This window comes from Dryobates pubescens, chromosome 23 (assembly GCF_014839835.1).
Source record: "Dryobates pubescens isolate bDryPub1 chromosome 23, bDryPub1.pri, whole genome shotgun sequence".
Lineage (NCBI taxonomy): Eukaryota > Metazoa > Chordata > Aves > Piciformes > Picidae > Dryobates > Dryobates pubescens.
This window is the reverse complement of record NC_071634.1, coordinates 18,106,405-18,131,751: the sequence shown is the minus strand read 5'-3', so window position 1 is coordinate 18,131,751 and position 25,347 is coordinate 18,106,405. Positions and strand designations below refer to the sequence as shown.

At 45.8% G+C, this 25,347-nt stretch overlaps 4 protein-coding genes across 4 annotated transcripts; 3 read left to right on the top strand and 1 right to left on the bottom strand.

The window, feature by feature from the left end:
* On the bottom strand, positions 1 to 6,556 carry QDPR (quinoid dihydropteridine reductase). The gene is made up of 7 exons (XM_054172378.1): positions 6,365 to 6,556; positions 6,102 to 6,194; positions 4,911 to 5,007; positions 4,483 to 4,623; positions 2,070 to 2,178; positions 626 to 709; positions 1 to 170 (listed from the first exon to the last, which is right to left on the bottom strand). The coding sequence occupies exons 1-7, from the start codon at positions 6,449 to 6,451 to the stop codon at positions 62 to 64; spliced, it is 720 nt and encodes a 239-aa protein (XP_054028353.1). The 5' UTR covers positions 6,452 to 6,556; the 3' UTR covers positions 1 to 61.
* A 172-nt stretch (positions 6,557 to 6,728) lies between these two features.
* CLRN2 (clarin 2) lies at positions 6,729 to 10,641 on the top strand. Its single transcript, XM_009910444.2, has 3 exons — positions 6,729 to 7,855; positions 9,774 to 9,953; positions 10,371 to 10,641. Exons 1-3 carry the CDS (start codon positions 7,603 to 7,605, stop codon positions 10,634 to 10,636), a joined length of 699 nt encoding a protein of 232 aa, XP_009908746.1. The 5' UTR covers positions 6,729 to 7,602; the 3' UTR covers positions 10,637 to 10,641.
* Positions 10,642 to 11,561: 920 nt separating this feature from the next.
* Positions 11,562 to 23,218, top strand: LAP3 (leucine aminopeptidase 3). The gene is made up of 13 exons (XM_009910445.2): positions 11,562 to 11,705; positions 12,329 to 12,444; positions 12,752 to 12,806; positions 13,380 to 13,485; positions 14,565 to 14,724; positions 16,055 to 16,216; positions 17,229 to 17,387; positions 18,146 to 18,270; positions 19,605 to 19,693; positions 20,336 to 20,438; positions 21,911 to 21,990; positions 22,623 to 22,735; positions 22,827 to 23,218. The coding sequence occupies exons 1-13, from the start codon at positions 11,562 to 11,564 to the stop codon at positions 23,023 to 23,025; spliced, it is 1,611 nt and encodes a 536-aa protein (XP_009908747.2). The 3' UTR covers positions 23,026 to 23,218.
* A 328-nt stretch (positions 23,219 to 23,546) lies between these two features.
* Positions 23,547 to 25,337, top strand: MED28 (mediator complex subunit 28). The gene is made up of 4 exons (XM_054172115.1): positions 23,547 to 23,742; positions 23,838 to 23,904; positions 24,475 to 24,587; positions 25,038 to 25,337. Exons 1-4 carry the CDS (start codon positions 23,581 to 23,583, stop codon positions 25,233 to 25,235), a joined length of 540 nt encoding a protein of 179 aa, XP_054028090.1. The 5' UTR covers positions 23,547 to 23,580; the 3' UTR covers positions 25,236 to 25,337.
* Positions 25,338 to 25,347: the final 10 nt, after the last annotated feature.

Below are 25,347 nucleotides of genomic sequence, written 5' to 3'. Positions count from 1 at the left end.
ATTTTGCAGATTTTCCATAGCTTCTCTTCTGGTGAGGTTCCACTGTCTTAAGTGACTGACATCAAAGATGCGCTGCTGCAACTAGTTCAGTCTTCCCTCCTGTAGTTATCACCTGGATTAGACTCCCCGAGTTCGGTCGATTCTTTCCTGTTATCCAGTCATAAAATGTTCTGTTTGAAAATAAAAGGATAAAACAAGATGAGGAGAAAGAAAAAACAAGTATATACTACCACAGGGACACTGATGGGAAGCACAAAATGAAAACCTATTACTTGTCCTTCTTTTCCTACTGCCCTCTCCAGCCATTTCTACATCTGCTGTAAACCAGCGACGCGATCGTTGGATTCAGACCCCCAGAAGGTGAGCAGAGGTCCAGAGAAATCCTTAGGGCTTTACAGTGCTTAGAGATGGTTCTCAGAACATCTCAAAGGAGCTTAAAACATCCAAGTGGCAAGGTTTTTTCCAAGAGTGAAAAATAAAACAGGAAGGAGAGGCTACTCAAGTTGCCTTCACAGTGTATATCAGAAACACAGATGTATGGCTACCACAGCTGCTGACCCCGTTCCTCTGCCAACAGCAGGGAGAGACAGCAAGGAGCTGGCTTAGTTACCAGACAGATACTCACTCAACAATGAAGTCTAAGGGTGTCCAGGAGCTGAAATCTGCGTCAGGCATTGATTTCCTGTTTGCTGGTGTATCTAAGGTAACCCTGGGATTAATAAAGATAAGCCTTTTATTTATGCATCACGTTCCTGATGAGTGCCACCTGCTTCTAGTCGGTGCTGTCACATGTGTTTGACTTTCTGCCACATGCTATTGATTACCCTTGACCCCCCCCACATGTGTTAACAGCAGATACCCATCACTTCCAACATACATCAAAGACTCTCATGGATAAACCCTCACCTTCTTGGCTCGCTCCTGCCATCCAGCCCATTAGGGCAATCAGTTAAGCCACAGCTCCCTTCAGTCTCTCTCAGACAGACAGGGACTGGCAGCAACATGCTTGTTCACCTGTACTGCTCAGCACACAGGCACCACATCCATGCTTTCCAACAGCCTCAAGCCAGCTGCAAATGCAGACAAGTGCACAAGCATAGGAAGTTTTGACTTTGATTACACTTATACAACGATATTAAACAGAAGAATGCATCACAGCTTCCTCCCTGAGATGCTGTTGACAATTTAAGGTAAAAACACTCTCCTAAATTCACTCAAGAACAGAGATTTAAACGAGAACTATGCAAGTGCAGTGATCTTGGTGTCTGTCTGTCTGTGGAGCTCTGGAGAGGATGGCAGAAATCATCCAAACACTTTTAGTGCCATTGCTCTCTGACCTGAAGAACGTGCCTGTGAGCAAAACAAAGCAGGCAGAATTCAGGCAGTGTTCCAAATCTCTGTATAAAAGTCTTTAGCCTTAAGTTTTGGGCCCTGAACTAGATAAGGAAGGACCTGTCAAGGAAAACACTTTACTTTTGCAGTAGAACTGACAAATTTAGGCATAGGGAAGACCTGTTAGGCCACCCCCTTTTTGCTAGCTTTCCTCATCACAAAGAAGGTTGTGAAAGGCAAACACAAGTTAAACTTTTTCTTTTCACAGATCCTCAAAGTGACCTAAATTTACTGATCACAATTATGCAGCACCTTTTGAAGGCACATCTTTAACCAAATCAAAACTTGTCAAGTGGCCCTTAACTTTATTATTACCATACAGGTAAGTGTAAAACTGTGCTGAACAGCTCTTCTCACTTTCAGTGTTCTAGCTACACTAGGAAATAAATCAATGTCAGGTTAACACAAGGCTACAGCTAATCTAGAAGTGAATCAATTCTATTCCTAACATCCACTGCTGTTTTGCAAAGGGAAGGAAAAGATCTTCATTTTTAGGGTGACTGGCATAGCATTTTGTTTGTGTAGTCAAGATGCCACCTTTCTCAATGAAACCCTAAGCAGGTCCAACAGGCTATCTGTGAACTGTAAGCAGGACAGCCCTGGCACATCCACTTGACTAAATTGGAGCATTAATTACATAAACCAACACAGGCAGAGGCAGCTGTGCAAGCACTTACGGTAAGATGGCCACAGCAGCGGAACCAGACGGCAAGCCACTAGTGGCACCAGCTAAACTCTGACAAAGCTGATGCACTGCTCCTTTGGCCATACCATAGGCAATCATCCCTAACAATTAAAAACAGGCAAATTAGAACATAACCAAACAGCTCTTAGTATCAGCAGTAGGATGATAGAAGCTGAGATTATTCTAAGAACATTAAAACCACTTACCATAGCCAGAACAGAATCAGACTTTTAAGACATGGAAACATACATATTAAAAGGAAAAAAAAAGGAAGAAAAACAACAACAAATTTACTAGACATCCAGCAACTATCACAGAACGTAGTTTACTCAGCACTACAGAAACAAGCAGCTTACTGAGCTAAGTGCCTTTAGTTAATACACCCAAATGTACCCTGAAGGATGGAACCTACAGTGCTAACCCTGCAAATCTAACAGAGGAAGTGTGAAAACACTTATGGACTTCAGTAAGGCATGATGCTTTGAGTTTCATCAGATGACTAAGCTATTTGCAGGCTTGGACCTGAAGAGATACAGAACTCTAACTCCAGAGCTGTAATTCACTTGGTCAGCAGCCTAAGCCTGACAGGACCTTCAGAGAAAACTACAAAAAGCCATCTCATGGTAGCAAAGTATTAAATAACCTGCAAGAAAACCAGACTTCATCCTAATCACCGTTGCTCTCTAGGCAGAGCACTTAGCAGTGTAAGAGCAACAGGTCTGAGAGCATAAGGCACACTGGTCAGGTACAGTCAGGGCACTAAGGGCTTGAGGTGTCTGATGGCCTATCAGCCAAGCAGTCCAGCTATAACCAAGCACACAACAAAACACTAATGTATTGTATCTGCCACAACTGGATGCTTTTCTATTCATCTACATAAATACACAACCCCTTTTCAATGCCCCTGAGGAAGTATTTTGTATCCAGGCTATAAATTTTGCACTGCAGAGGTTTTTCCACGATACACACTGCGTAACATCAACTTTTATTAGGTGAAATCATGGGCAGCAAGAGCAAACATTGTATTGTTAGGGAAAAGTATTTGCTTCTCTATCACATTCCCCTTGTCTAAGTCAGACATTCAAACTCTTAAACCTTCTCATGCTTTCATACTTCTTAGCCATCACTGTCAGACTGCTTCTGTAACTGTTTATATGATTGTCAGGATTCTTCAGTGTGCATCATGCAAGTCAACGTTTTCACATAGGAAAAGGAAAATCACACTAACAGCAAACATGGGGAAGATTGTTCCTTCCCTAACAGCTGGTGGTAACTTATTTGCAGAGTTGAGCAACAGCTCTTTCCCAATTCTTCCTGATGTTAATAAGTTCCTGAGCTTGCCCAAAGCACTGCTGCTTTAGGGAAAAATCCAGACTTGTTGAAAACATGGAAGCACAGCACTGTGATTCTCTTGTTGTGATCCCTACCTCCCAAAAGCATCCAAACAAAAGCCAGGAAAGTTTGCCAGAACTGGCAACTTTTTCATTTGCAGATGGTCAGTCAGTAGGACACAGGAAAATATTCCTCTACTTATTCTCATAAAATAAGCCTTTTATCTTCAGACTATGCCAGATGCAGCTGTAAACACAGCAGATAAACTAGAAAACACAACATATTTTCCCTGAACAGTTTCAGACATAGCTTTCAGGAGTATTCATAAATTTTGTACATTTTAGACTTTTAGTTTCTGTGCCTCCTCAAAGCCCTTTTGAAAACAACAAATAAAAGATTGGGAAATGAAGAGTATTTGTCTCAAAAAACTTTCCTCTCCCTGCCTGTGGGCTTTTGTGTCTGTATTGTCTGGTATTTATCCTCTTCCATTTTAAATTGCTCCCAGCTTTCTTCTTCCATGCAGACCAAGATGGTGAGGAGCAAGATGAAACCAAAAAACCAAGCTCAGATTAAATAGCTAGTGGAGGGCAAAGCCAAAGGTCAACAAGCTTATCTGTGTCTGAAGCAATGGTGGACTGGAATCAGAACATGATCAGCATGACCACAGTTCAACAGAACCAGCTGAGTCACTGCCAACAGAAATCTGAGCAACAGGAGACTCTGCCTCTCACAACACACAGAGATTTAACTGTAGTCAAGTAGGGTACTGACAGCCTGTTGGGTGCTTCCAGTCATTATTCTCCAAACTTGCCTTTTTTACTGTATCATGTATTAGCCAAGCACATTTCACCCATGCACAGCAAATGTTACCCAAACACTGATTCTGCTTGCACTCCAGTTTCAAGATTCAGTACTGCTACTTGGAAATTCACTATTTTGGCAGCAATTTTCTGTTTGCAGTAGATCTCAAAAAACTGGGGAGTGAAACTGTTGACTTACAAATGACAGTGCTCAGACTAACAGATAAGCTGGAACTGCTGATGTCCCAGCAGTTACCATGCATTACATTTTACCTGGGGTTCCAGATAAAGCGGCTTGAGCTCCTGTCAAAGTCAAGAGGCCACCTTCTTTCAGATGTTTTGTGGCTAGGTGGCTAGAAATAGTTGATGTCCAAACACTCTGCTTCCACATCAGATCACAGTTTTTGTATAAAGCTGATTAGGAAAAGAATTTGTGAAATTAATTAGAAGATACATGATTTTTAAGTCTCATGTCTTTACTGGCACACAGAGCACAGGAGGCAGGACTACAAAACCGTATTTTCTACCATTTTCTGCTTCCATCTTGGGTAAGACATCAATTTCTGTCTTATGACTGAACTATTTTGTACTTGTCCACCCACATCCTCTTCTGCACTCAAAGAAGGATGATCTCCAATATCTTTATTACCACAGTTCCTAAGGTTTTCCAGATTTCATTCATGAGTTAACCAAAGGCTTACATTTAGCTTTGGCGCTGCCTCCAGCCCATCCTCCTGCTACACACAAGATTGCATCAACCTTTGCTTCACCAAGGATTCTTCCAACTTCTGCTGTCACCTTCAAAACACAGAACAAAAACATACCGAAAACACTGCATTAGAAAGGAAAAGGAATAATTGTCAAGACTGCTTTGAAGCTATTTCTTAGCTGTTATGTAGCTAAGCAACAGCACACAGCAACTTAAACAGCTGCAGAAAATGAACATTCATCACCTGTGAACTCAAAATAAAACAACTGCGTTGGAAGGTAACTACAGATGAAAGTCAAGGTAGTACAGTGCGTGCTGTCACTGGATATAACTGAACTGAAAGACCTGACCCTTACCTGGGCTGTTAAACTATTTTGATGGAGACTTACTTTTTGACAGGTTAATTTCTGGGCATGGTTCTGTTAAACATGAGAAATGAAACACCAGGTCTGACCAGGACTACTGGTGTCACTTTTGATAATAATGCGAGAAACTAGCAACTGAAGATTAGCCTTCTTACTGTTTCTCTCTGGACCTATCTGGACCTAGTGAATTGAATTATCAGTAAGAGAAATGGGTTCAAAAGGTAAAATTTAAACAGTAAATCTTACCTCCTGAGAATAAAGCAAAAGTTTTCAGGCTACCTTGGATTCTCCCATATTTACCTTTGTGGAGACCAGGGCACTCTCCAGCTATCCCACGGGGCCTTAGGGTTTGTATATTTGGAACATACTCTCTGGCTACCCACAACACATTGAAGAGACATGAGAAAGATTCCCTAACCCATCTCACCTGATTCACTCTGTGACTCACCTGATTCACTCTGTGCGTTTTCAAGTCACCAAGGGAAAAAAAAAAAGCAATACTGCCGTATGTGCTGAACCTCCTCAGATCTATCTCTTCCTGCACACTGATGCACACACGCAGTTAGAACGAAATTACAATCATAACGCAGCGCCAAGCAGAAGCCAGATCTCCGGGCTGAGGGCACTGCGGCCGGACCCGCTGGGCTCCTTAGCGCAAAGGCAGCGGCTTCTTGCCCCAGATCAGACCCATGGCAGCAGCCGCCCTCTCGCCACTGCTGCTGCAGCCGTAGGTGAGCGGCTCTGCCTCACCGCCACAGCCGCGCCCGCACAGAGCCGCCCCAGGCCTCCTGGGCAGCATCCGCTCCGCACGGACCCACCTGCTCGGCCTGCTCGGGGAAGGAGTCGGTCGGCCCCACCACCACGTTGGCACTGGCATCCTCGTTCTCCGCCAGGTCAATGCTGGCCACCCACTGCCACGGCGAGAGGAAGGCACGTTAGCGAGCCGCTCCCCGGAACCCGCTGCCCTGCGGCTCGGCCGCTCCGCCGGCGCCGGTTCCGCCGCGGGAACGCCGTTCCCCCGCTGGAGCAGCCCTCCCCTCGGCGCGGTTCTCCGCACCGCCAGCCCCGGACCGCTGCTCACCCAGTTCCGGGACTTGAAGTACCGCACGCACTGAGACCCCAGTGCTCCTCTGCCCCCGTACACCAGCACCCTGCCCGCTGTGGCCATGCTCGCTGCCTGCCTGCCTGCCCTTCTCTAGACCTGTCTCGCCTCGACGGCTTCGCCTGCGCATGCGGGGAGTCCCCAGCGAGGGGCGGGAGGGGGCGGCTCCGGCTGTCGCTTCCTCGGGGGCCGTGCCGCTGTCTAGAGGGAGAGAAATTCCGGCCGACCCCCTGCGAGTTTACCTCCGGACGTGCTGCTCCCGCGACTCTCCCGGGCTCTTGGTGCCTGGGTCTAGCTCGGGGTGGCAGCCGGCGGCGGTGCCAGTGCTGGACGGGCGCTCTCCGACCCGGGCGGAGCTCTAGCGACGGAGCGCGTTACCTGCCCCCAGCGATGCTGACGGGGGCTAATTAATTAGCGTATATAAACGTCCCTGCAGGGCTTGAGTGGCGGTAACCGTAGAAGCACTGGCAATCCGGCCGGTTTTGTTTCGTACTCCCGGCTCGTACCTCTAGCTTGAATTACGGCGCTTGCTTCAGCCTCTGAAGCTCCGCCGCTGGCTCGGCAGCTACGGCCAGCCCACCCCAGGCTCGTGCACAGAACCTCAGCATCCCTGAAACATCATTTCTGTGTCAGAGGGCTTAGAGATGAAAGGGCTACGCTGCGCGGTGCAGGGACGACCCCGGGTGGCGCTGGCAGCTGTGACATTTAGAGGCAGGGTGGGGGAGAGCGACGAGAGCTGCAGCTGAACATGGCTGAGCCGCCGGCAGAACCCCGAAGCCAAATTAGGTGGTTTTAATGCTTTCTCCCTTGTACACACCTATTTACTCACGGGTTTCATAGTGTAAAAACCTGGATCCGGCTCCTAATTTTCTTCCCATGAGGTTACAGTAAAGAACTTTATGTGATCTGAGCAGGACAATTAAACCTCTAATGAAACGTTAGCCAGGCAAGAGATATAGGATTACTTTCTGCAGAAACAAGCATCACCACCGTACGGGCTAAGGAAGCTCTTGCTAGCAACCATTTCGGATGTTGTTGCAGCCAAATACCTTTTTTATTTGATTTTTAACCATACAGGTTAATTTCTGGAGCTTCAAAGTACAAGAAGAGGTATTTTGAGATGCTTGCTATTTGTGGATTTTGGAGCAGGAGAAACAATGGGAAGCGTGCCTGATGCTGCAGAGAGGCCTTGGAGATGATTCCATGAAACCACTAGGATGCCTGGCTGCTTTAAAAAGACTTTATTTGCCTTGGCTTCTCTAATAAGTTTTGCATCTTTTATCTTGATCGTTGTTGCAATGGGGACCCCAAAGTGGATGACTGGAAAGATCCTTTGCAAAACAGGAGCTGATTTGGTCAACGCCACAGATCCAGAGCTGGTCAAATTCATTGGAGACATTTACTACGGACTCTTTCGAGGCGGCAAAATACGCCAGTGTGGGTTGGGTGGGCGGCGTTCCAAATTCACCAGTAAGTACAACCTGGTGTATACTTAGGCTAATGTCTAGTTCAACTTTATTCTTCCTGTTTACAGAATGGAAATTATTATTATTATTATAGAATTTGTATTTGTGGCTGTTGTGGTCCTTATGGTTTGGGATCTGAGTGTGAAAATCATTTCAGGCTGTGTTATTTTGTGTTACACTGGAATCGGGACAGGAAAAAGGAAAAACCCTAGGGCTAGAGTCAAGGTTCCTGTTTAGTTTTGTGAAGGCAGAGAAATCCATTTAGAGATGACCCTGTAAATCTGCCTTTCCCCTTGGCTGGCTCCTTGCTATGCCAGCTGTCACTGTAGTCTCTCTGTGCATCTGTCCTTGCCTTCTTTGTTGAACACCTAACTTTTTACCTTTTATTGCCCTTCGAGAAGCAGAGATTGACTTATGTGCACACATTTCTGTGTCTCTCTAGCTGTCCTAATGCAGCTGTCTCTGGCAGAGCAGATACTCCTAATATGTTGAAGAAATTTTTACCTTGTTTTCTGGTGACTTTGGAGAGGAAAGAAAAAAGGCTGAACTCTTTAACAATGTAGAAATTCTTTACATGTGTTTCTTTGACTTAAAATATTTCCTTGAGGTCTCAGGAGCACTCGGGTGTTGAGCTGTACTTTGGATGATTTCCAGCTTTCACACATACTATGCTGTAGTCAAAATGGTATTTTGCACTAAAGATTTTTAGTTCAGTGTGCAGATTTGTTGCAACTTAAACCAATATAAGCTGAAGCTGCCACAGTTGCACCTTCTCTCAGCCCCACGGCAATGCTCTCCTGCCCCATCCTTCGCAGCTGTTGTGGTGAGGTAGTTAAGGTGGTCACAGAATTAATTTAGAAATAAAAAATAGATTTTGCACAGGATCTTGCACAAGCATCACTATAAAAGATCAAAGAAAGACAGGACTGTGGGTCTTCAAAGGGAATGGAGATGAGAAATAGAGCAACCTCAGTTTAGATCAGCATGAGCAGCTGTTAAGCTGTGTTGAATCTGGACTAGTCACTTCTCCAAAGAGCAAGTTTTGCTCAGACTTTGAGTGCAGCTGTAACTTCATGATGTGGACATAGCAATCATGCTCAAATGCTTTGTCTGGTGAGTTTGAAGGGCTGGCAGATGGGATAGCAGGTCAAATCTCTTCCAGCTCTGCTCTGCTCCTCTTCAGGGCAATCAGACAGTCTCAGTTCTTACCCCCTGGCCTGTCAGAGAAAATGAGGAAAAAGTAGCCAGTATCCCCTTTAAATCTCTATACAACTTCCTGGACTCTTTAATAAACTTCAGATTGTGCTGTGTAACCAGAGAAAGGGCTAAAGTTCCACCCACCACCACTCCAGAGGGCCACAATACATATTTGGAGGCCATGATCCTATGTTCAATATACCAAACCACGGGGTGGCATGTAGATGACACCCATGTGGTTGTTAAGGCAGTCCTAAGGCATCACAAGTTGATGTTTTGACAAGCAAATCAAGCCATGAGAATGCACTGGGGAAGACAGGCATCTTGTCTGAGCATAGCAAACACAGCTGGAATGTGTCAGGAGACTGCATGGCAATAGCTTTCCTGAGGATTCTTATTTCTGCACACTAAGCCAAGCTCACTGGTCATGTCTTTGGGACTTGGCTGAGAGCCTCAGAAAAGCGGCAAGAGAATCCTTACAGCAATGCTAAAAGCTCTACTGGTTTGTGAGAAGGCTGGTTTGTCAGAAGATTCCCTTCTTTGTTGATGTAGTGACAAATAAAGCAACATGAACCGAGATGTGTGTGACTACCTGAAGTGGTCCCCTCTAAAAAACCCAGTCTTGTTTAAGTATAATCTGAGTTTGTAGCACCAGCACTGTGTGATGTTTACCATTGTCAAGTAAAAATATACACTGAATATATGTTTGGTTTTTTTCTTGACAGTTTTCCCACACATGGTGAAAAAGCTGAATACAGGCCTGCACGTGATGATTATAATGTTCCTCTGTGTGGCCACTGTCTTTTCTCTGGTCAGTTTTGGATTCTGCATTCTGAATGCAATCAAAGTTCCTTACCGGGCTATTAAAGGTCCAGCAGGAGTATGCCTTTGGAACTGCCTTGCAGGTAAAATCATTTGCCAATATTTTTCACCGGTCACATGCATACAACATGTTAAAAGTTCCCTCTCTTGCCTTACTAAGTATCTTCTTGCCTTGTTAATAAAATGAAGCAGGCAGTGAGTTCTCATGTGTCAAACCAGAGCCATCAGGTGGCATTTTGGCCTCTTGTGTTACGTCAGCTTTTTACAGAGGCAGTCTTCGGGCTCTGTCTCACTGATAAAAGGCACTGTATGACAAACACTGCTAGGATGCCTGGCCGTACAATGAAGTCTAAACAGTTTGAAGGTGTTTAAGCTGCGCCCAAGCTTGTCCCTACTCTGTATACCGCTCACTCTCATACTCGGTAAGCCCTGCAAAGCACAACCAAAATGTCTGTCTTCTTCTGACAACAGCAGTGAATACCTCTTTCGTTTTGTTGCAGGTGGATTTATAGTACTTTCAGTCACCAGCTTTATGGCTGCTGTGAAACTCCATCACCTCACAGAAAGAATTGCCAATTTTCGGGAAAATGTCTTTCAATTTGTTATCTTAGAAGAAGAGTTTGAAGACTGTTTTTGGCTTTGCGTGGCAGGTGCCACAGCACACGCAGTAAATTTGCTGCTAGTAGCCATCAGTGGGATTCATTTCCCTAAAATTAAGACTAAAACAGAAGAAGCAAATGTTACAGCAGAAGATATCATGTACTAGTAAGTCTACACATAACTGCTGGTCAGGTGAACTGTCCTGAGAGCAGCAGCTTCTTGGCTGTTCAGCTTTTGATTTGCATGGATGGTTTTGGAATAAACATGAGCAAAGATGTCAGTCTATAGTACCAGCAAGTAGTGTGTGGGAAAGCAGGAGAAACAAATGCTGCAACTATCATCCTCCTCAGCACTGCCCAGCTGCTGCAGTGAATGCGTGCTCCTCGGGGGTTGGGGGAAATTCACACCGTGAGGTACTTCAGAAAGCTCGGGCGAAACATGGCTTCACCAAACCCAAGTGTCCTGACTGTCAAAATACAATTGTGTCAACAAACTCCAAATTACTGTTTGTTTCCATACAGTGCTTTTGCTAGAGAAGCGTAAATAATGTTACACTGATGACCCGGTAGTCTGGGGTGAATTTTCCTGGTAAAATATTTCATCTGGGAATGCTACTCCTTTCCCTGGCAAGCTAACCAGCTCTTTCTAGGCAGACATGATGCTATCACACAGGTAACCCACCAGCCTTGGTGGAAAATTATGCAAACATTGCATTTACAGTAGAGCTTGGATTTTTTTTTCCTAAACCAGTTATATTTAAATCTTCAATATGCAAATTAAACATCCCGCATGCCTCCCGGGCCTGCTTTCATTAGTGATAAGGCCACACGCGAAGCCGCTTGGCGCTGGAGAGCACCTGCAAGCGCTTCTCTAGAGCACACCACAAGAGGGCAAGCCTCCGCCGCGAGAGCCAGCGGCCCCCGCCTCCGGTGTACGCCGCGAAGCGCCGCCAGCCCGGGCCCCGGGCCCCGGGCCCCGCGCCGCGCCGTGCGCTCCGCCCTGCCCTCCGCCGCCGAGCACCGCCCAGCGCGGCGCGGGCTGATGAGGCGCTGTGCGCGCCGGGGGGTGCTGGCGTGATGGCCGCCTGCAGCATGGCTGCCTCCTCGCCTGCCGTGTTGCTGCCCTGGCTGCCCAGGGTGGCTGCGCGCCGCCTCAGCCGCCGTCTGCCCCTGCTCTGCAGCTGCTGGGCCCGGGGGCCCTCGCCGCGGGGCTACAGCAGCGGGGCGGGCGGGAAGGTGAGGAGGGAGCAGAGGGGCACCCCCATCCCGGTTTCACCCGCTCGGGGAGAGTGGAAACAGGGGGAGGCTGCGGGGCGCAGGGTGTGGGAGGGTGGCTCGGTTCGGCTCCCTGCGTCTCCTGCTCACAGCTGAGCGTGCCCACCGCCCTGTGCTCCCAGCTCCAGCCTGGGGCACCTGCGACGTTGGGGTGGGAGCTGTGCCGGTGCCGTGCTGGGTCTTGGAAAGATGCCCAGCGGGGCAGAGCTAGCTGCCTGCCTGCCCCGGCACCGCGCCGCACGTGTGCTGAGTCGGGAGCTCCCTCTGCTCCTGCTGGATGCTCCTGGCCGCAGAGATGCGGGTTTGGGGGGAAGAAGCTGTCCTGTACATCCAAACTGGCCTGAAAGAACCTTCCTTTACGTGGTAGCTAAGGGTATTATTATCAGTTATATGATATCTCGTTACTGGTTTATGCTTAAAAGTAGTTGCAGTAGTTAATCCTGCCTTACCAAAGTGCTGCTGTGTGCACACATTAGATGCACCTCATGCATAAGCTGAGCCGTGCACACGTAGCTGTGTGCTTGCTGGCTTTCACAGGGGTCTCTGCATTTTGTGTTGTTTAGATAAATGACTTCCTTTTTTAGGGTCTTGTCCTGGGAATCTACTCAAGCGAAAAGGATAAAGGTGTTGCTCAGTTCACTAGTGCAGGAGAGGCTTTTGATAGGCTTGTGTCTGGAAAGCTGAGAGAACTTCTGTCTGTGTAAGTATCTGATAAGCTTCTGGAATCAATTAAAGTACCTACAAACACCCATATGAATAATCTCTTTTAAGCAGTATTTGTATCTCTACCACTACTCGGGCTGGTATTTTCTTCTACTAGGCCAAGCGTTTTGGAGGGGAACTCCTGTGACACACCCATGCAAAATGTTGCTGTCCTTTTCTGTTAATCAGCACTGAGCCGTGTGTCCCAGGGCAGTGCTGAGGAGCACTGTGTGGTGTCAGATTGGACACAGTACTGTAAGATTTATCACCATTCTTTCTATTGAAAGAATCTTTTTGTGTCCTAGGTGTGGGCCTCCTTTAAAGAAAGGCAAAACACGCATGTTCCATGGTTTGCATCAGGTATGAGCTTTGGATTTTCATGTGCATACTGATTAATATCTAAGCTTTACCCTTCTATCTTAGGGTGAGTTCACTGCTGTACTTGTAGAACTGTTCTGCTCTTCTTTCCCTCTCACCTCTCCCAGCAGAAGATGCAGGTCTCGCTGAAACCTGCCCTGCACTCCCTATGTTTGTGTCTTCTTTGCACCATCCTGTACTCCCTCCACTGTGCTGCAGCTCAGTTCTGCCTTTTGTTGCAGCTGGAAATTTGGGTCTGCTTTCAAAGGACTCCTCAGCTTGATTTTTGAACTATCAAGTTTGCTTTGTGTTGAGCATAAAGCCTTATCTGTTGCAACACACATAACTGACTCTAACTGCACATAATTAATGACATCAGAGCAACTGGTTGTGTGCCTATGGCAAATGCTTGGGAGTGCAAAACAGTGGAACCATGGTGGCACTCTGAAGGAAATGCAACAAAGTACTGAATGTACTTCTGTTCTTGCTTTGATTTGTAAAGTAAGGTGTTTCTAACAACTCTGCTGTGGCTGTAACCGTGAGGAAAGTGAATCCATCTGTGTTGGCTTCCTCTAGGACTTTCCAAGTGTGGTTGTGGTTGGCTTGGGTAAGAAGAATGCTGGAGTAAATGACCAAGAAAACTGGAATGAAGGCAAAGAAAATATCCGTGCAGCTGTTGCAGGTGAACTGTTTTTCAGTTCTCTTAAGCATGTTGCCTATTGAATTACTGCTGTGGTGCAGCGTGTTTGCTTTTGAGGAGTCTGGATAGGATTTGTTTAGAAATGCAAAAGCTACTGCAGGGTTTGGTAGGTGTGTCACTTGTCCATGATACTCATACAAGTTATTCCTTAGTGAGGAAGGCATTAGAGAGCATTTAAATCAGTCTGCAGACAAGTAACTGTGGTTATTTGTATCAAATCACTTTCCTAAACCGTGTAACATTGAAAAGGCACTTGTTTAATTAGTGCTGCTTTGAAGCCTGAGATCATCACCACTTCACTTGATGAATTATGCATAGCTGAGCATGCACATGCATTTCCTTTTGCCACCAAGATATTTGTGTTACAAGCTGATAGCTGTCACCACCTCAGCAGTATGACTCAGGATGTTATGTGTCATAGGCAGAGGAAGTCTCTCTGTCTTAATCAAGAGTGCTGCTGCCTCTGAGTGTGTATAAGGCAAGGATAAAAAGAGTTCTCACTGCAGAGTTTATAGCCTGAGGCTGGAGGTCAGTCACACCTGTGTGACAGCCACGTGTCCAAAGTGCCAGCTGGGGCTGTCTCACCTGCTGCCAAAATTTTAAATTGTTTGGGTGCAAAGTATAATCTGTAAACAAACAATATTTTCCATGGGAGTGTGTGAAAAGTTGTGTGGAAGAGGAGAACAGTCACGTATTCTTAACAGAAAACTGAATTACAGCAGATTCCTGGTATGCAGATAGCCATAACCCCCCAGCGTTCCAGATTGCTGGAGCTTTCCTTTGAGTTTAAAGGGAATGGAACAACTGCTGACTTCCCCTTTCATTCTTGTGCAATGTCTTAATTACTCCAATTTGTCAAGTGATAATTTAGTCCAAATTTGTCAGTAGGTAATGCATTGGAGCAATTCAAAATGATAATGACTATCTTTTAAATTTATTTGCTTAGACTTGGCTATCTCCTTAAATGTTTCTCCTTGAAATGTCACCTTGATCACCTCAGAGATCTGTTTCTGCTGTTTGGTGTAGTACTCAACCTACCAGGTGTGGTCTGTATTTTTCAGTTGGTTGTAGGCAGATCCAAGACCTGGAGATCCCTTGTGTTGAAGTAGACCCCTGTGGAGATGCTCAAGCAGCTGCAGAAGGTGCCATCCTTGGACTGCATGAATATAATGAGCTGAAGCAGAAAAAGAAACCTGTAGTTACAGCTCAGCTTCATGGAAGGTGATGACAAAAAGAAAGCTTGCCTGTACCATCATGCATGGGTTGTACATTGTTCATTTGTTATATTTGCATTCACAGAGTATGATGCAAGAAGAGAAGCTTGGGTGCTTCTGGCCTCTAAATAGCTATCACTGTTACTTGAGAGCAGAAAGTATTATCAGAGCTTTGGGTTCCAGAACTAAGTTTAATTAATCCCCTTTTACTCTGAGTGCATTTTGGACCTTCCATACAGGATCTTCCCTGTTATTTCCCTGTATGTACTTTATATGTCCTGCCTGCTACCAAGGACTTGTCTATATACATATCCAGCTTCCTTAGGCAGTTCTAGGTCTACCTTCCTTTGCCACGTGAAATGTCTTTCTTCCCCCAAATCTGTTACACAAAGCACTGGGGAATCTGGGAGCTGACCTTAATAGTTAAGACTGATGCAAAGCAGACACTGAGAACTTCAGTCTTCCCAAGGCTCACCAGATTGCCTGCCTCATTTAACAAGGAAACAGTATTCCTGACATTCCTTTCCTGAGGATGTACCTCTTGAAATCATCCTGTTGCTTTTCCTTTTTCTTGACAGTTTCAGTGTCAGCTGAGATTTGGCTTCATAATTCCCTGCATATCCAGGCAGTGTTTTTATATTCCTCCTGGATTCCTTCTTTGCTGTGTTGCTCTTCTAAGAGGTGGAATCCAGCTTAATGCCCTGCTTTGTGGTATCTTTTCAAGTAATTAAGTCTTTTAGTCCTGTCCTAGTAAATGGAAAGGTTTTGTACTGGTAGCATTGCAGAGTAACCAGAGGGACATCCCTGTTGCCTCTGCAGGCAGCTCTGCCAACATTTGCTCTGTCATTAGTGAAATGCCTTGCATTGCACTGTGAAATCACATCTGAATTCCACTTCTATCACATTGTCATACTTCAGTCAAGGGAAAAACAGAATTGGAGGCTTTATATGGTAAACAAACTTTCAGGGCTGCTGTAATTAATGTGATTATAAATTTTGGAAGGGGTGTTAAACCTGATGCTTAAGGATTTAAGACAGTCTCTGACTAGCAAGGACTAGGACAAGAGCTAATGCATTAGATGATTTCACATCTCTCTGCTCTAGGATTCTTCTAGCTGTCTGTGAAGTATTTGGCATGACTCCTACCAGAGATGAGCTCCTACAGTAGATGCACCTTGGATTTTACACTAAACTGCTCATAGTGAGATCACTACGACAGTCTTAATTGTTCCAAATTGATGATACTGCGTTTTGAAACGGGAGAGAACAGATGGACACCGACAGCCTCCTACTTTTGTAAATGCTCATGATCCTGATTGCTGTGTGGTGTTGTTTAGTGCAGGAAGTGAAGCCTGGCACAAAGGTGTTATCTACGCAGAGGGTCAGAACCTCGCTCGGTACCTCATGGAGGCTCCAGCTAATTACATAACTCCAATCAAATTTGCTGAGCACATTGAACAGAAGCTCAGAAGCTTCAGCAATGTCAAGGTCCATGTAAGGTAAATTCCCCTAAAATGATTCTTCTGTAGGATAAGATACCTCCCAGGTTATTCAGACCTGCAGCAGGATCTAATTTTCCCTCTGCCACTTCAAATGACAAAACCAGAGGAAGGATTTGGCAAAAAGGTGTGAACAGAGCCCAGACTGCAAGCTGCAATCAGAATTAGGAGGTGGGCTTCTAGGTGTCACAGTATGGTAGATAGTGGGATACAGTAAAATGATTTGCTGTCAATTAGTCATGCAGTCAATTGCTGCTTGCTTAACATGCTGTGGAAGGAAGCCTGATGAGAAGGCTCAGTGAATAGAGGGTAAATAGGAGGTACTTTTTTTTGTAATACCTTTTGTTTTCTTCCCAAGGGGGTTTTATTCATCCCTTTGCATTTTTGTTGGGATGTGGTAAACATGCTCTATTTAGTGGTGGGTTTTACCTTTAAAAAGTGTTAAGATGGAGCTTTAAAAGCCCTTGCAATTGAATTTGCATAGCCTCTGAATTTCCAGTTACTGTTCTCCAGTGGAAGTGGCCTAACTCGTTGTGCAAGTGTAGGAGACAGTTGGAGAAGAGACAGAAATCAACTTTTCCTGTAGCTAAGCATCTTGGCAGCAGAAAGCTAAACTGTAATCTGCTGCAATATTATTTCATGTGTCTTCAGAGACTACAGCTCATGGGCAAGTGTACACCTAATGTTTCTGATGCAGAAAGCTTGGGAGGAGTTGTTTGTCTTGTCATTTTGGTTGTGTTCTGTTTGCTTTGTCCCAAGCAAAACAAAAACCAACAGCAGCTTTGGAAGTACTTTTCTTTCACAAAAAGGAAAAAAACAGTAATAATGGTTGGATTTAAATGGCAGTTTCCAAAATAACTAACTAAAAGGAGTATACAAACCTTGTTTGTATGCAAACCTTCAAGAATTTGATCTCTTGAAAATAAACAAGATCACCTTGGCCAAAATGTTCAGTTGGCAAAAACACCCCCCAAACAACCAACAACAAAGCCAAACCATATTTCTATTCCAGACCAGAGTCCTGGATAGCAACACAACAGATGGGAGCATTCCTGAGTGTAGCCAAGGGTTCAGCTGAACCTCCCATCTTTCTGGAGATTCACTATTCAGGTGGTGCTGATACAACAGACTCCCCTTTGGTACTTGTAGGAAAAGGAGTTACATTTGACAGGTATGTATGCTGATATCTTAATGGCTCAAGGGGGCAGAAATGCCCTCCTGATATTGAAGTTCAACAGGGAGATGATTTTTCTTTGTTCTACACACCTTACAGTGTCACTCCAGTGCACTTGCCTTGTATAGTAGATTGTGCTACCTTTCCTGGGGATAAGACAAGTGTGAGCGCTTGGACAAAGTAGGAGCTGGATGTACTTTGATCTTACAAGGGGGAAACAGAAATTCTGGGGTAAACAACATAAAAAATGTGCTGGTTTTTCTTTTATTGGCCTGAGCAAACCTCTGGTTGAAGAATTTACATGTTTAGCATTGCAGTCTGTGGCTGGACATACAGATCATAGTAAAAGAGTTTATTCTTTGCAGCAGCTCCTTGTAACTGCTTTGCATGTCACATAACCACTGAAGAATGTTTCAGTTTGTTCCTGCTTCCATATGCTGATTTTCACCCAGAGCACTACTTTATGCTTGTTTTGTGCTCTTCTGATACTGTGAAGACCACTGAGTTAGTCTGCTACAAGTTACCTGGATTTTCATGGCATCCTAATTACCAGAAAGTAGCTCAGGGCTGTGTGAAGTGAAAACCCAGAGACCTTGCTTCCAGTATGCTTGCTGCAGTGTGGCAGGAATACCTGTAGACAGCAGGTCTGGCATTACTGATAACTGATGCTGAAGCATACTGATGGGCAGAATATTCTCAATGTATGTGACGTGGAGCTCCTACATGTTGGGTGATGCTTGTGCTGTCTGTTCCAGTGGTGGCATTTCGCTGAAGCCATCATCGGGCATGGATGCAATGAGAGCAGACATGGGAGGGGCAGCAACTATCTGTTCAGCCATTGTGACAGCAGCAGCTTTAAAACTACCTCTTAACATAATTGGTAAGTCTGTGAGAATCCAAAAGCCTTAATTGTACAAGGTTTCATTTAGACACTAACTTACTAGCATCAGCAATGGTAACTGCTGACAGAGATGTCATGAACTCTTGCAGACCTACTTCTCTCATTGCCTTGCTCAGCCTCTTTTCCATTTTTATCTGCCTATCAAAAAATTACTATGTTTGCTTTAATAAAGTATTGCAACACCACATGAAAATTTTGGAGGCATGATTTTTAGATCTTAGAAGAGAGGTCACTGAACCTGTCTTTCAGAAGTCCTGCTCCTTCAATGCAAGAATTAATGTGGGTATCTGTGTAAGCAATTACAAATGAAAAGGAGTTAGCTGAGCTAACTCCTGAGTGCCTGGCACAGCAGAAAGGGAAGAGGGATCAGCTCTTGTTTCCTTCAGTAAGTCTCTCAGTAGAAATCTAACCCAGCCAACCAAACCCAGTCTGCTGATACCATTTTTAAGTACGAGCCCCGTGTATTTTTCTGAACAGAAACGTTGCACGGCTAAAATTCAGTGATCTGAGTCCGGAGAGGTGGCAGAAGCATTTGGTGATGATGTGTAATCCATTCTAGGCTAAGTTCTGCGTGCAGGAACCTCGACCTAAAGGGAACTGGTATTGTAGTCACTTCCACCCTTCAGCCAGCAGAGGGAGCGGAGCGCATCCTGACGGCGTGCCTCAGGCAGAGGCGTGCGCGGGGAAGGGCGAGCGAAAGGCTATGCAGTCCCTTCCCCTGGAAAGGGGTGCTCCACAATTCACTCATTCCTTCCGCCAGGCGCAGCTATTCCCCTAGGAATGGCGGAAGACATTGCATCCTACTGCCCCATTCGAGATTGTGGTTTTGATGCTGACCCTCAGTTTTGCTCACCTTCCTTTGCTTTTCCTGTGGTTGGAGTTGAATGGCGAGTCCTTGGACACTACGCAGTGCTTATTTACAATGAGCAGAGCTCAAATGGCTCAGTGTTAATTGGAGAGTTTTTAATTTCAAAAAGAAATCCAATTACATGGGACGAATTATTAATATGTGGAAGACATAAGAGGATCTTTGTTGTTCTTCAGATCTTGCTCGTCTGGGCAAGACGTGCAAGTAAATCCTAGTGCTGAAAATGGTATAGGTAAGAACTTGGTGTAACATACAGAGGCGTTTCCCTGGTGCAAAATTGGACAAGGATTCTTCCAGTAACCAGGAAAACTTGGGGTTTGAGCATAATTTCAAGATAAGAGTAGTAGTGCTTCCTTAGGGAGGTGTTTGAATTTTTTCTAAGTGCTTTTTCTACATCTTTTCTGAGGAAAAAAGTGCACTACTAGTTTCTCTTTTCTCTCCTGAGGTTTGGCACCCCTCTGTGAAAATATGCCCAGTGGTAAGGCAAACAAACCTGGGGATGTAGTGAGAGCCAAGAATGGAAAAACAATACAGGTATGCATGTGCAACTTGGATCTCCAATACTTCTTGGTTTAATCAGTCAAGTGCAGATGAGTGCAGCTAGAGTCAATGTTTGAAAAGACCCTTGTGAAAGATAAGCACTGCAAATACACTGCCTTCAAAAACTGAACATGCTAGAGAATCTTGTTTCAGCACAAGAGGTCATTACTGTGCTCATAAATGCAGGTTCTCAGAATCAGTAGCACACTCATTGCTTCCAGCAGACCCTTCAGGACACTTCTCTGCTATCTGGAGTAAGACCGAAGAGTCTTGGTTTCGTGCTGATCCATCCAAGGTCTTTGTGCTGCCAAGCCACGCTGTACAATCAGAACTTCCAGTCACAGGGGCTGTTTGTACGAAGCAGCTTGCCAGAGCTGTACCAAAATGCATATTGCACATGGACTCAAACTGTTCCATACTCATGTAATAGATTACCTGGTACTGACAGATAGGCTTTGACTTTATAAATGTGTATATCAATCCAATTATTTTTTAAGCTCAAATAAGTGTTGATTACCTGAAGCTCTTGGGGCCTGTGACAGTGCATTTAGAGTCTGACAGCCATGTGAGATTATGTGTAACAACTAAGTCAGTGAAAGGATTTTTCATAATTCTTTACTAATTTTCTACCTGAAGGTGGATAACACAGATGCAGAAGGCAGACTGCTGTTAGCTGACGCTCTCTGTTATGCTCACAGTTTTAATGCAAGGGCTATTGTGAATGCTGCAACATTAACAGGTAAGCAGTCTCCGTTCCTTGCTCCTTTTGCAGGCAGTTCTTTCTTTTACTCTCATTTATTGGGCTGTGCATTAGTTGTTCTATGTCTATAAAGCCAAGCTGAGTTTGAAAGCAGCTAAGGTGATTTTTGCAACTTTTAGAACAGCAGCCAGCACAGTTCATGCTGTAACAACCTGCAGAGCTGCAGCGTGTCAGGAGGGTATGGCATGCAGGGTGTGCTCAGCAAGACCCGCAAGGTTCTGCTGACCCAGCCGAGCTGGAAAACCTACACTGACTTGGATGGCTTTGCACAGTGTTTCCCAGTGCTTCTGTTTCTGAATGAAGCCCTCCTAGCTCCCGAGGCTGCGATGCAGAGATACTGGCATGGCTGTGGAAGAGTCCTGCCACGTCCATGTGGCACTGGCCATGCTGGAGCCAAACTGGCTTTTTTGTGAATGCCTTCCGGAGTGCCTGAGCTCTGACCTAGCCAGCACCAGCCTCAGGTCTCTGTGATTCCAGATAATAGGAGAGTCATCATTATCCTCCCAAGAATTCATGTGTAAGTGTCTCTTATGTGCAGTTTGCATACTTTCAGGCATAATAAAATGTGCTTTAATTGTTTGATCTCTACAGCTCTATCTGAATGAGGTTATCATTTCAAGTTTAAAACCCCAGCATTTTGCACACATCTCCTGAACTGCAGTAAGAGGCTGTCATGGGTGAAATGACTGTAGCTGAAATGATGTTTTATAGTGCTTTAATTCTGTTCCCTCAGGTTTACCAGTTCAGATGCTGTGGAAAATCTCCATAGACAGAAGGGAAGCTGGGTTTACGATTGTTGGCTTGTATGAAAGGGTTCCCATGTAAACGGCACGAAGCAAGGAGCTTACTCCCTTGTTTGGTGTTTGGGATCCTTAGGCGTCAGGCAGGAAGCAGGAGAGCTCCTGTAGAAATGTCTCTGACATATTTTGTTACACTATGGGTTGTTTTACTCTCACCGAGGATTGGATGTTGGCATTAGAGAGGCACTTCTGTGGCATCAAATAAATACATGTACGTAATCCCTCTGGTTTAGGCATGGTTTAGTGTTTTGATAAGGATTATTTTCAGTTAAGTTCCCATATGCTGTGCAAATATCTGTGCAATTGAAATGAACAAAAGGGGAAGTATTAGCTTGAGAATTGTAAAGGTCTGTAAATTGAAGACACTATTATTGGTGAACACATGGTACTAGACATCACGTTGCTGAGAAACATCAAGCTCAAAACAGCCTAGTTTCATGAGATACTGAATTTTTGAATTATTGTTTTAGTAGATTAAATATTTGAGCAGTGTTTAAACTTTGGAAAGTGCAAGTGTACTAAAAAACTCAGGTTTTGCATACTTCAGAAATGAATTGATAATGGGAAGTTCAGAGAGGAGTCAGGATGCGAAGGAATAGCTCAGGTCTACCTTGGCCTTTCTTGTTTAACCTTGAAGGTGTGTTTCTGTAGGTGCCATGGATGTTGCATTGGGGTCTGCTGCAACTGGAGTGTTTACAAACTCATCCTGGCTTTGGAGTCACCTTTATGAGGTATGCTCTCTGCAATCACAGTAGTTCAGTAACAGCTGTTATTGAAAAGCTACTGTGTTACTGAAACCTTTTCTTCATACAAATCTAAGAGCTGTATTACTGCATTTTGAAATCTCACAGGAAGAGTGTTAACAGTTTAATTGAAAATTATTTTGGTTATTGATTAAAGCTCACTTAAAGAGCTGGTAATCTAAAGCAAACAGTATGCACATCATCTCAAGGATCTGCATGTTCTGTTAACCCTGCTTATGCATAAGCTCTTGACTAGTGACAGTAATGAGTTCATGTCAGAAAGGTAATTTGCTTAACAGCATGGGGACAAATTCAGAGAGGCCTGCTGAGTGGCTGCAGTGTGATGGCTGAAGGAAGTCTCTGAAGGGAACAATTCGTGTTGTCATGACAAAATAAATGTGGGGGGGGAAGGGCAAGGCAGCCTTCTGGCTAACACTGAAGTATCTGAGATACTTTAAGAGTATTTTTATTTCCAAATACCTATTATTTTGGACTGAAGATCTTTGCACTGATCAGAGCCAAACAAAAATAAGTATGCCTGATACTGGGGTTAATGAATGCAGTTTGTGGAGGGAGGAGAAGCAATTAAAAACTGTCAAAACTATGGCTGTGTTTTTCAGGCCAGCATTTTGACAGGGGACAGAGTTTGGAGAATGCCTCTTTTTGAACATTACACAAAACAAGTAACAGACTGTCCTCTGGCAGATCTGAGTAACATTGGGAAGTACAGCAGGTAAGCCCTCCCCATCTCCTTCACCTCTCCCTTTCTTTCAGTGCATTTGGTTTAGGTTTGTGCTGTTGTGTTGTTGTTCTGCTTCCCGCAGAGCTGGAGGAGCATGCACAGCCGCTGCATTCCTGAAGGAGTTCGTGACTGCCTCTCACTGGGCTCACTTAGATATAGCTGGTGTGATGTCAAATAAAGATGAGGTGCCCTACCTGCGCAAGGGCATGGCCGGCCGCCCGACCCGAACGCTGGTGGAGTTTGCTGCTCGGCTCAGTCAGGACAGTCACACTACCCCCTGAAATACTCCAAAATCATCTCTTCTGCCTTAAAACAACAAAAAAAAGGTCTTAAAATGTTTTCACACAGGAAAAGGCCAGACACGTTTTCACTGTGGCCATGACTGCACCTGCCTTTTATCAATCGTTCCTGGGGTCAGAATGTCTCCCCTGGGAGCTGTCCTCCCCTATCCTGCTCTTTCCAATAAATGTTGCTTCAAGGGCTGAGCTATTTACTACCCAAACACCAGCACGGAGACAGACGAGCTCCTCTTTGCTATGTCAAGTGGGAGGGCTGGGGGACAGGGGCCGGGGGTTGTTTTTCTTTCATTTGGCGTGTGTGTGTTTGTTTCCTTTGTAATGCGCCGTGTAACAGGTGTGTAAGAGGTGCTGCGGAACGGGTGCTTACCCCAGCGGGTGGCGTGGGAGAGTGCCAGCGGCTCCGGCGCGCCCTGCGCCAGGCGGCGGCGCCCGCTGCGGCTTGCTGAGGGAAGACGCCCCTGCGGCGCGCGCGGCTTCCGGGCCCGCCTTCGGCCGCCGGCGCATGCGCGGCCGCCGCGGTGCGCGCCGCGGAGCGCCATGGCGGGCTCGCTCAGCGGCATGTTCGCCAACCAGCCGCCTGGGCCGCCGCCGCCACCGGGGCCTCCTGGCGGGCCCGGCCCGGCCGGCCTCATCCCGCCGCCGGCGGGGCCGCGCAACGCGAACAACACGCTTGTGGACGAGCTGGAAGCGTCCTTCGAGGTGTGTGGGCCGGGGTGAGGGGGGCCGCGGATGGGCGCAGTCCTCACGGCGCAAACCCTCCGTGGCTCTCTTACCTCCGCGCTTCCCTCTTGCAGGCCTGCTTCGCCTCGCTGGTGAGCCAGGACTACGTGAACGGCACGGACCAGGAGGAGATCCGCACTGGTGAGGCCCGGGAGGGCGGAGGGGGGGGCCGGGGGGGCTTCGCTGCGGTGCCCTCACTCACGGCGCGCCCGACCGGGCTGACCGCCTCGGCGGCTTTCGGCTGCTTCCGGGAGGCTGCAGCTGCGCTCAGCATTGCGGAGAGTCTGGATACGCCGCAGGTTTATTCTGCAGGCCTGACATGCAGAGGGGCACGGCTAGGGTTGCGGATCTATGGGAAACTGCCCTTTAAATTTGTCGTGAAGTTCTGCAGGTGCATTTGGGCGCTGCCGGGGGTGTGCGCACCCTGCCATCTCAGGGCGAGAGAGGTTCAAAAACTCTGAATGTTGACTCTAGCATTAATGGGGGCTGCTCGCCAGGTGTGACACAGTTCAACAGCGGTGGGAGGCCTACCGGGGAAGAAATCCGTGCAGGAATGATGGGGCTCTGGTGGAAGGTCTGAGCTTTCCACAAGGTCAGAGCCGGATCCTTCTAAAAAGTACTGTGAAAAGTGCTTGTCATTGCATGCAGACATCTGCCAGTATCAGCCTGGTAATTTCTTTTTTGGAATGTGTTTTGTTAATTTATGCTTAGGTGTTGATCAGTGCATCCAGAAGTTCCTGGATGTGGCAAGACAAACAGAATGCTTCTTTCTACAAAAAAGACTGCAGCTCTCAGTTCAGAAACCAGAGCAAGTCATTAAGGAGGTATGCTAGCAGTAATTTACCTGTGTTGTGCTAGATCAGATGAGGTGTGTGTCTGTACAATTTTCCCATGTTCACTTTAATTTTGAGTTTCTCAAAGTGATACTCTACCTTAAGCTGGTAGAACTTCACTGTCAATGTAGCCCTCACCATGAACCTAGAGAAGCTGGATGCCTGCTGCTCTCTGGAGTATTGGAACACAGACCATAGTTTCATTAGAAGAAACAAACTAGTTAGATTTTACTGAAAGTAATGGTCTCTGAAATAGGAGACCTAGGGGAACAGAGCTAGTGCATTCCCAGTGCCTTCCTTCTTCTTTCACTAGACACTTCTCCACTATTGGAATCCCTGTTAGATCAGCATGAAAACTCAAGGCAAAAAAATTACATACTCTGTACGTGAAGTAGTTGTTATGAATACTGTCTTTAGAAATAAATGTTTTCTCATCCATAGGATGTTTCAGAACTAAGAAACGAATTGCAGAGAAAAGAAGCACTGATTCAGAAACATTTGAGTAAACTGCGACACTGGCAGCAGGTCCTGGAAGATATCAGCGTACAGCACAAAAAGCCTGCAGAAATGCCTCAGGGCCCACTGGCGTACCTAGAACAAGCATCTGCCAATATTCCTGCTCCAATGAAGCAAACTTGACCTGTGGTTTGACACAGCGGACTGCTTTCAGCAGTGCAGAGCGTGCTGCTCTTACTTTGTATGCTTTTTGTATGATGTCATTTGTGATACAAATAGAAATACTTGAGCTAAG

Excerpts from the sequence above, each read along its gene's own strand:
- QDPR (XM_054172378.1), bottom strand. The coding sequence starts at position 6,451 with ATGGCCACAGCGGGCAGGGTGCTGGTGTACGGGGGCAGAGGAGCACTG. Across the intron at positions 6,195-6,364 it reads ACTTCAAGTCCCGGAACTGG|TGGGTGGCCAGCATTGACCT; the intron begins GTGAGCAGCGGT and ends TCGCCGTGGCAG. Across the intron at positions 171-625 it reads CCCTTAGACTTCATTGTTGA|AACATTTTATGACTGGATAA; the intron begins GTGAGTATCTGT and ends ATTTTCAAACAG.
- CLRN2 (XM_009910444.2), top strand. The coding sequence starts at position 7,603 with ATGCCTGGCTGCTTTAAAAAGACTTTATTTGCCTTGGCTTCTCTAATA. Across the intron at positions 7,856-9,773 it reads GCGGCGTTCCAAATTCACCA|TTTTCCCACACATGGTGAAA; the intron begins GTAAGTACAACC and ends TTTTCTTGACAG. Across the intron at positions 9,954-10,370 it reads CCTTTGGAACTGCCTTGCAG|GTGGATTTATAGTACTTTCA; the intron begins GTAAAATCATTT and ends GTTTTGTTGCAG.
- LAP3 (XM_009910445.2), top strand. The coding sequence starts at position 11,562 with ATGGCTGCCTCCTCGCCTGCCGTGTTGCTGCCCTGGCTGCCCAGGGTG. Across the intron at positions 12,807-13,379 it reads TGTTCCATGGTTTGCATCAG|GACTTTCCAAGTGTGGTTGT; the intron begins GTATGAGCTTTG and ends GGCTTCCTCTAG. Across the intron at positions 17,388-18,145 it reads AAAGGAGTTACATTTGACAG|TGGTGGCATTTCGCTGAAGC; the intron begins GTATGTATGCTG and ends TGTCTGTTCCAG.
- MED28 (XM_054172115.1), top strand. The coding sequence starts at position 23,581 with ATGGCGGGCTCGCTCAGCGGCATGTTCGCCAACCAGCCGCCTGGGCCG. Across the intron at positions 23,743-23,837 it reads AGCTGGAAGCGTCCTTCGAG|GCCTGCTTCGCCTCGCTGGT; the intron begins GTGTGTGGGCCG and ends TCCCTCTTGCAG. Across the intron at positions 24,588-25,037 it reads CAGAGCAAGTCATTAAGGAG|GATGTTTCAGAACTAAGAAA; the intron begins GTATGCTAGCAG and ends TCTCATCCATAG.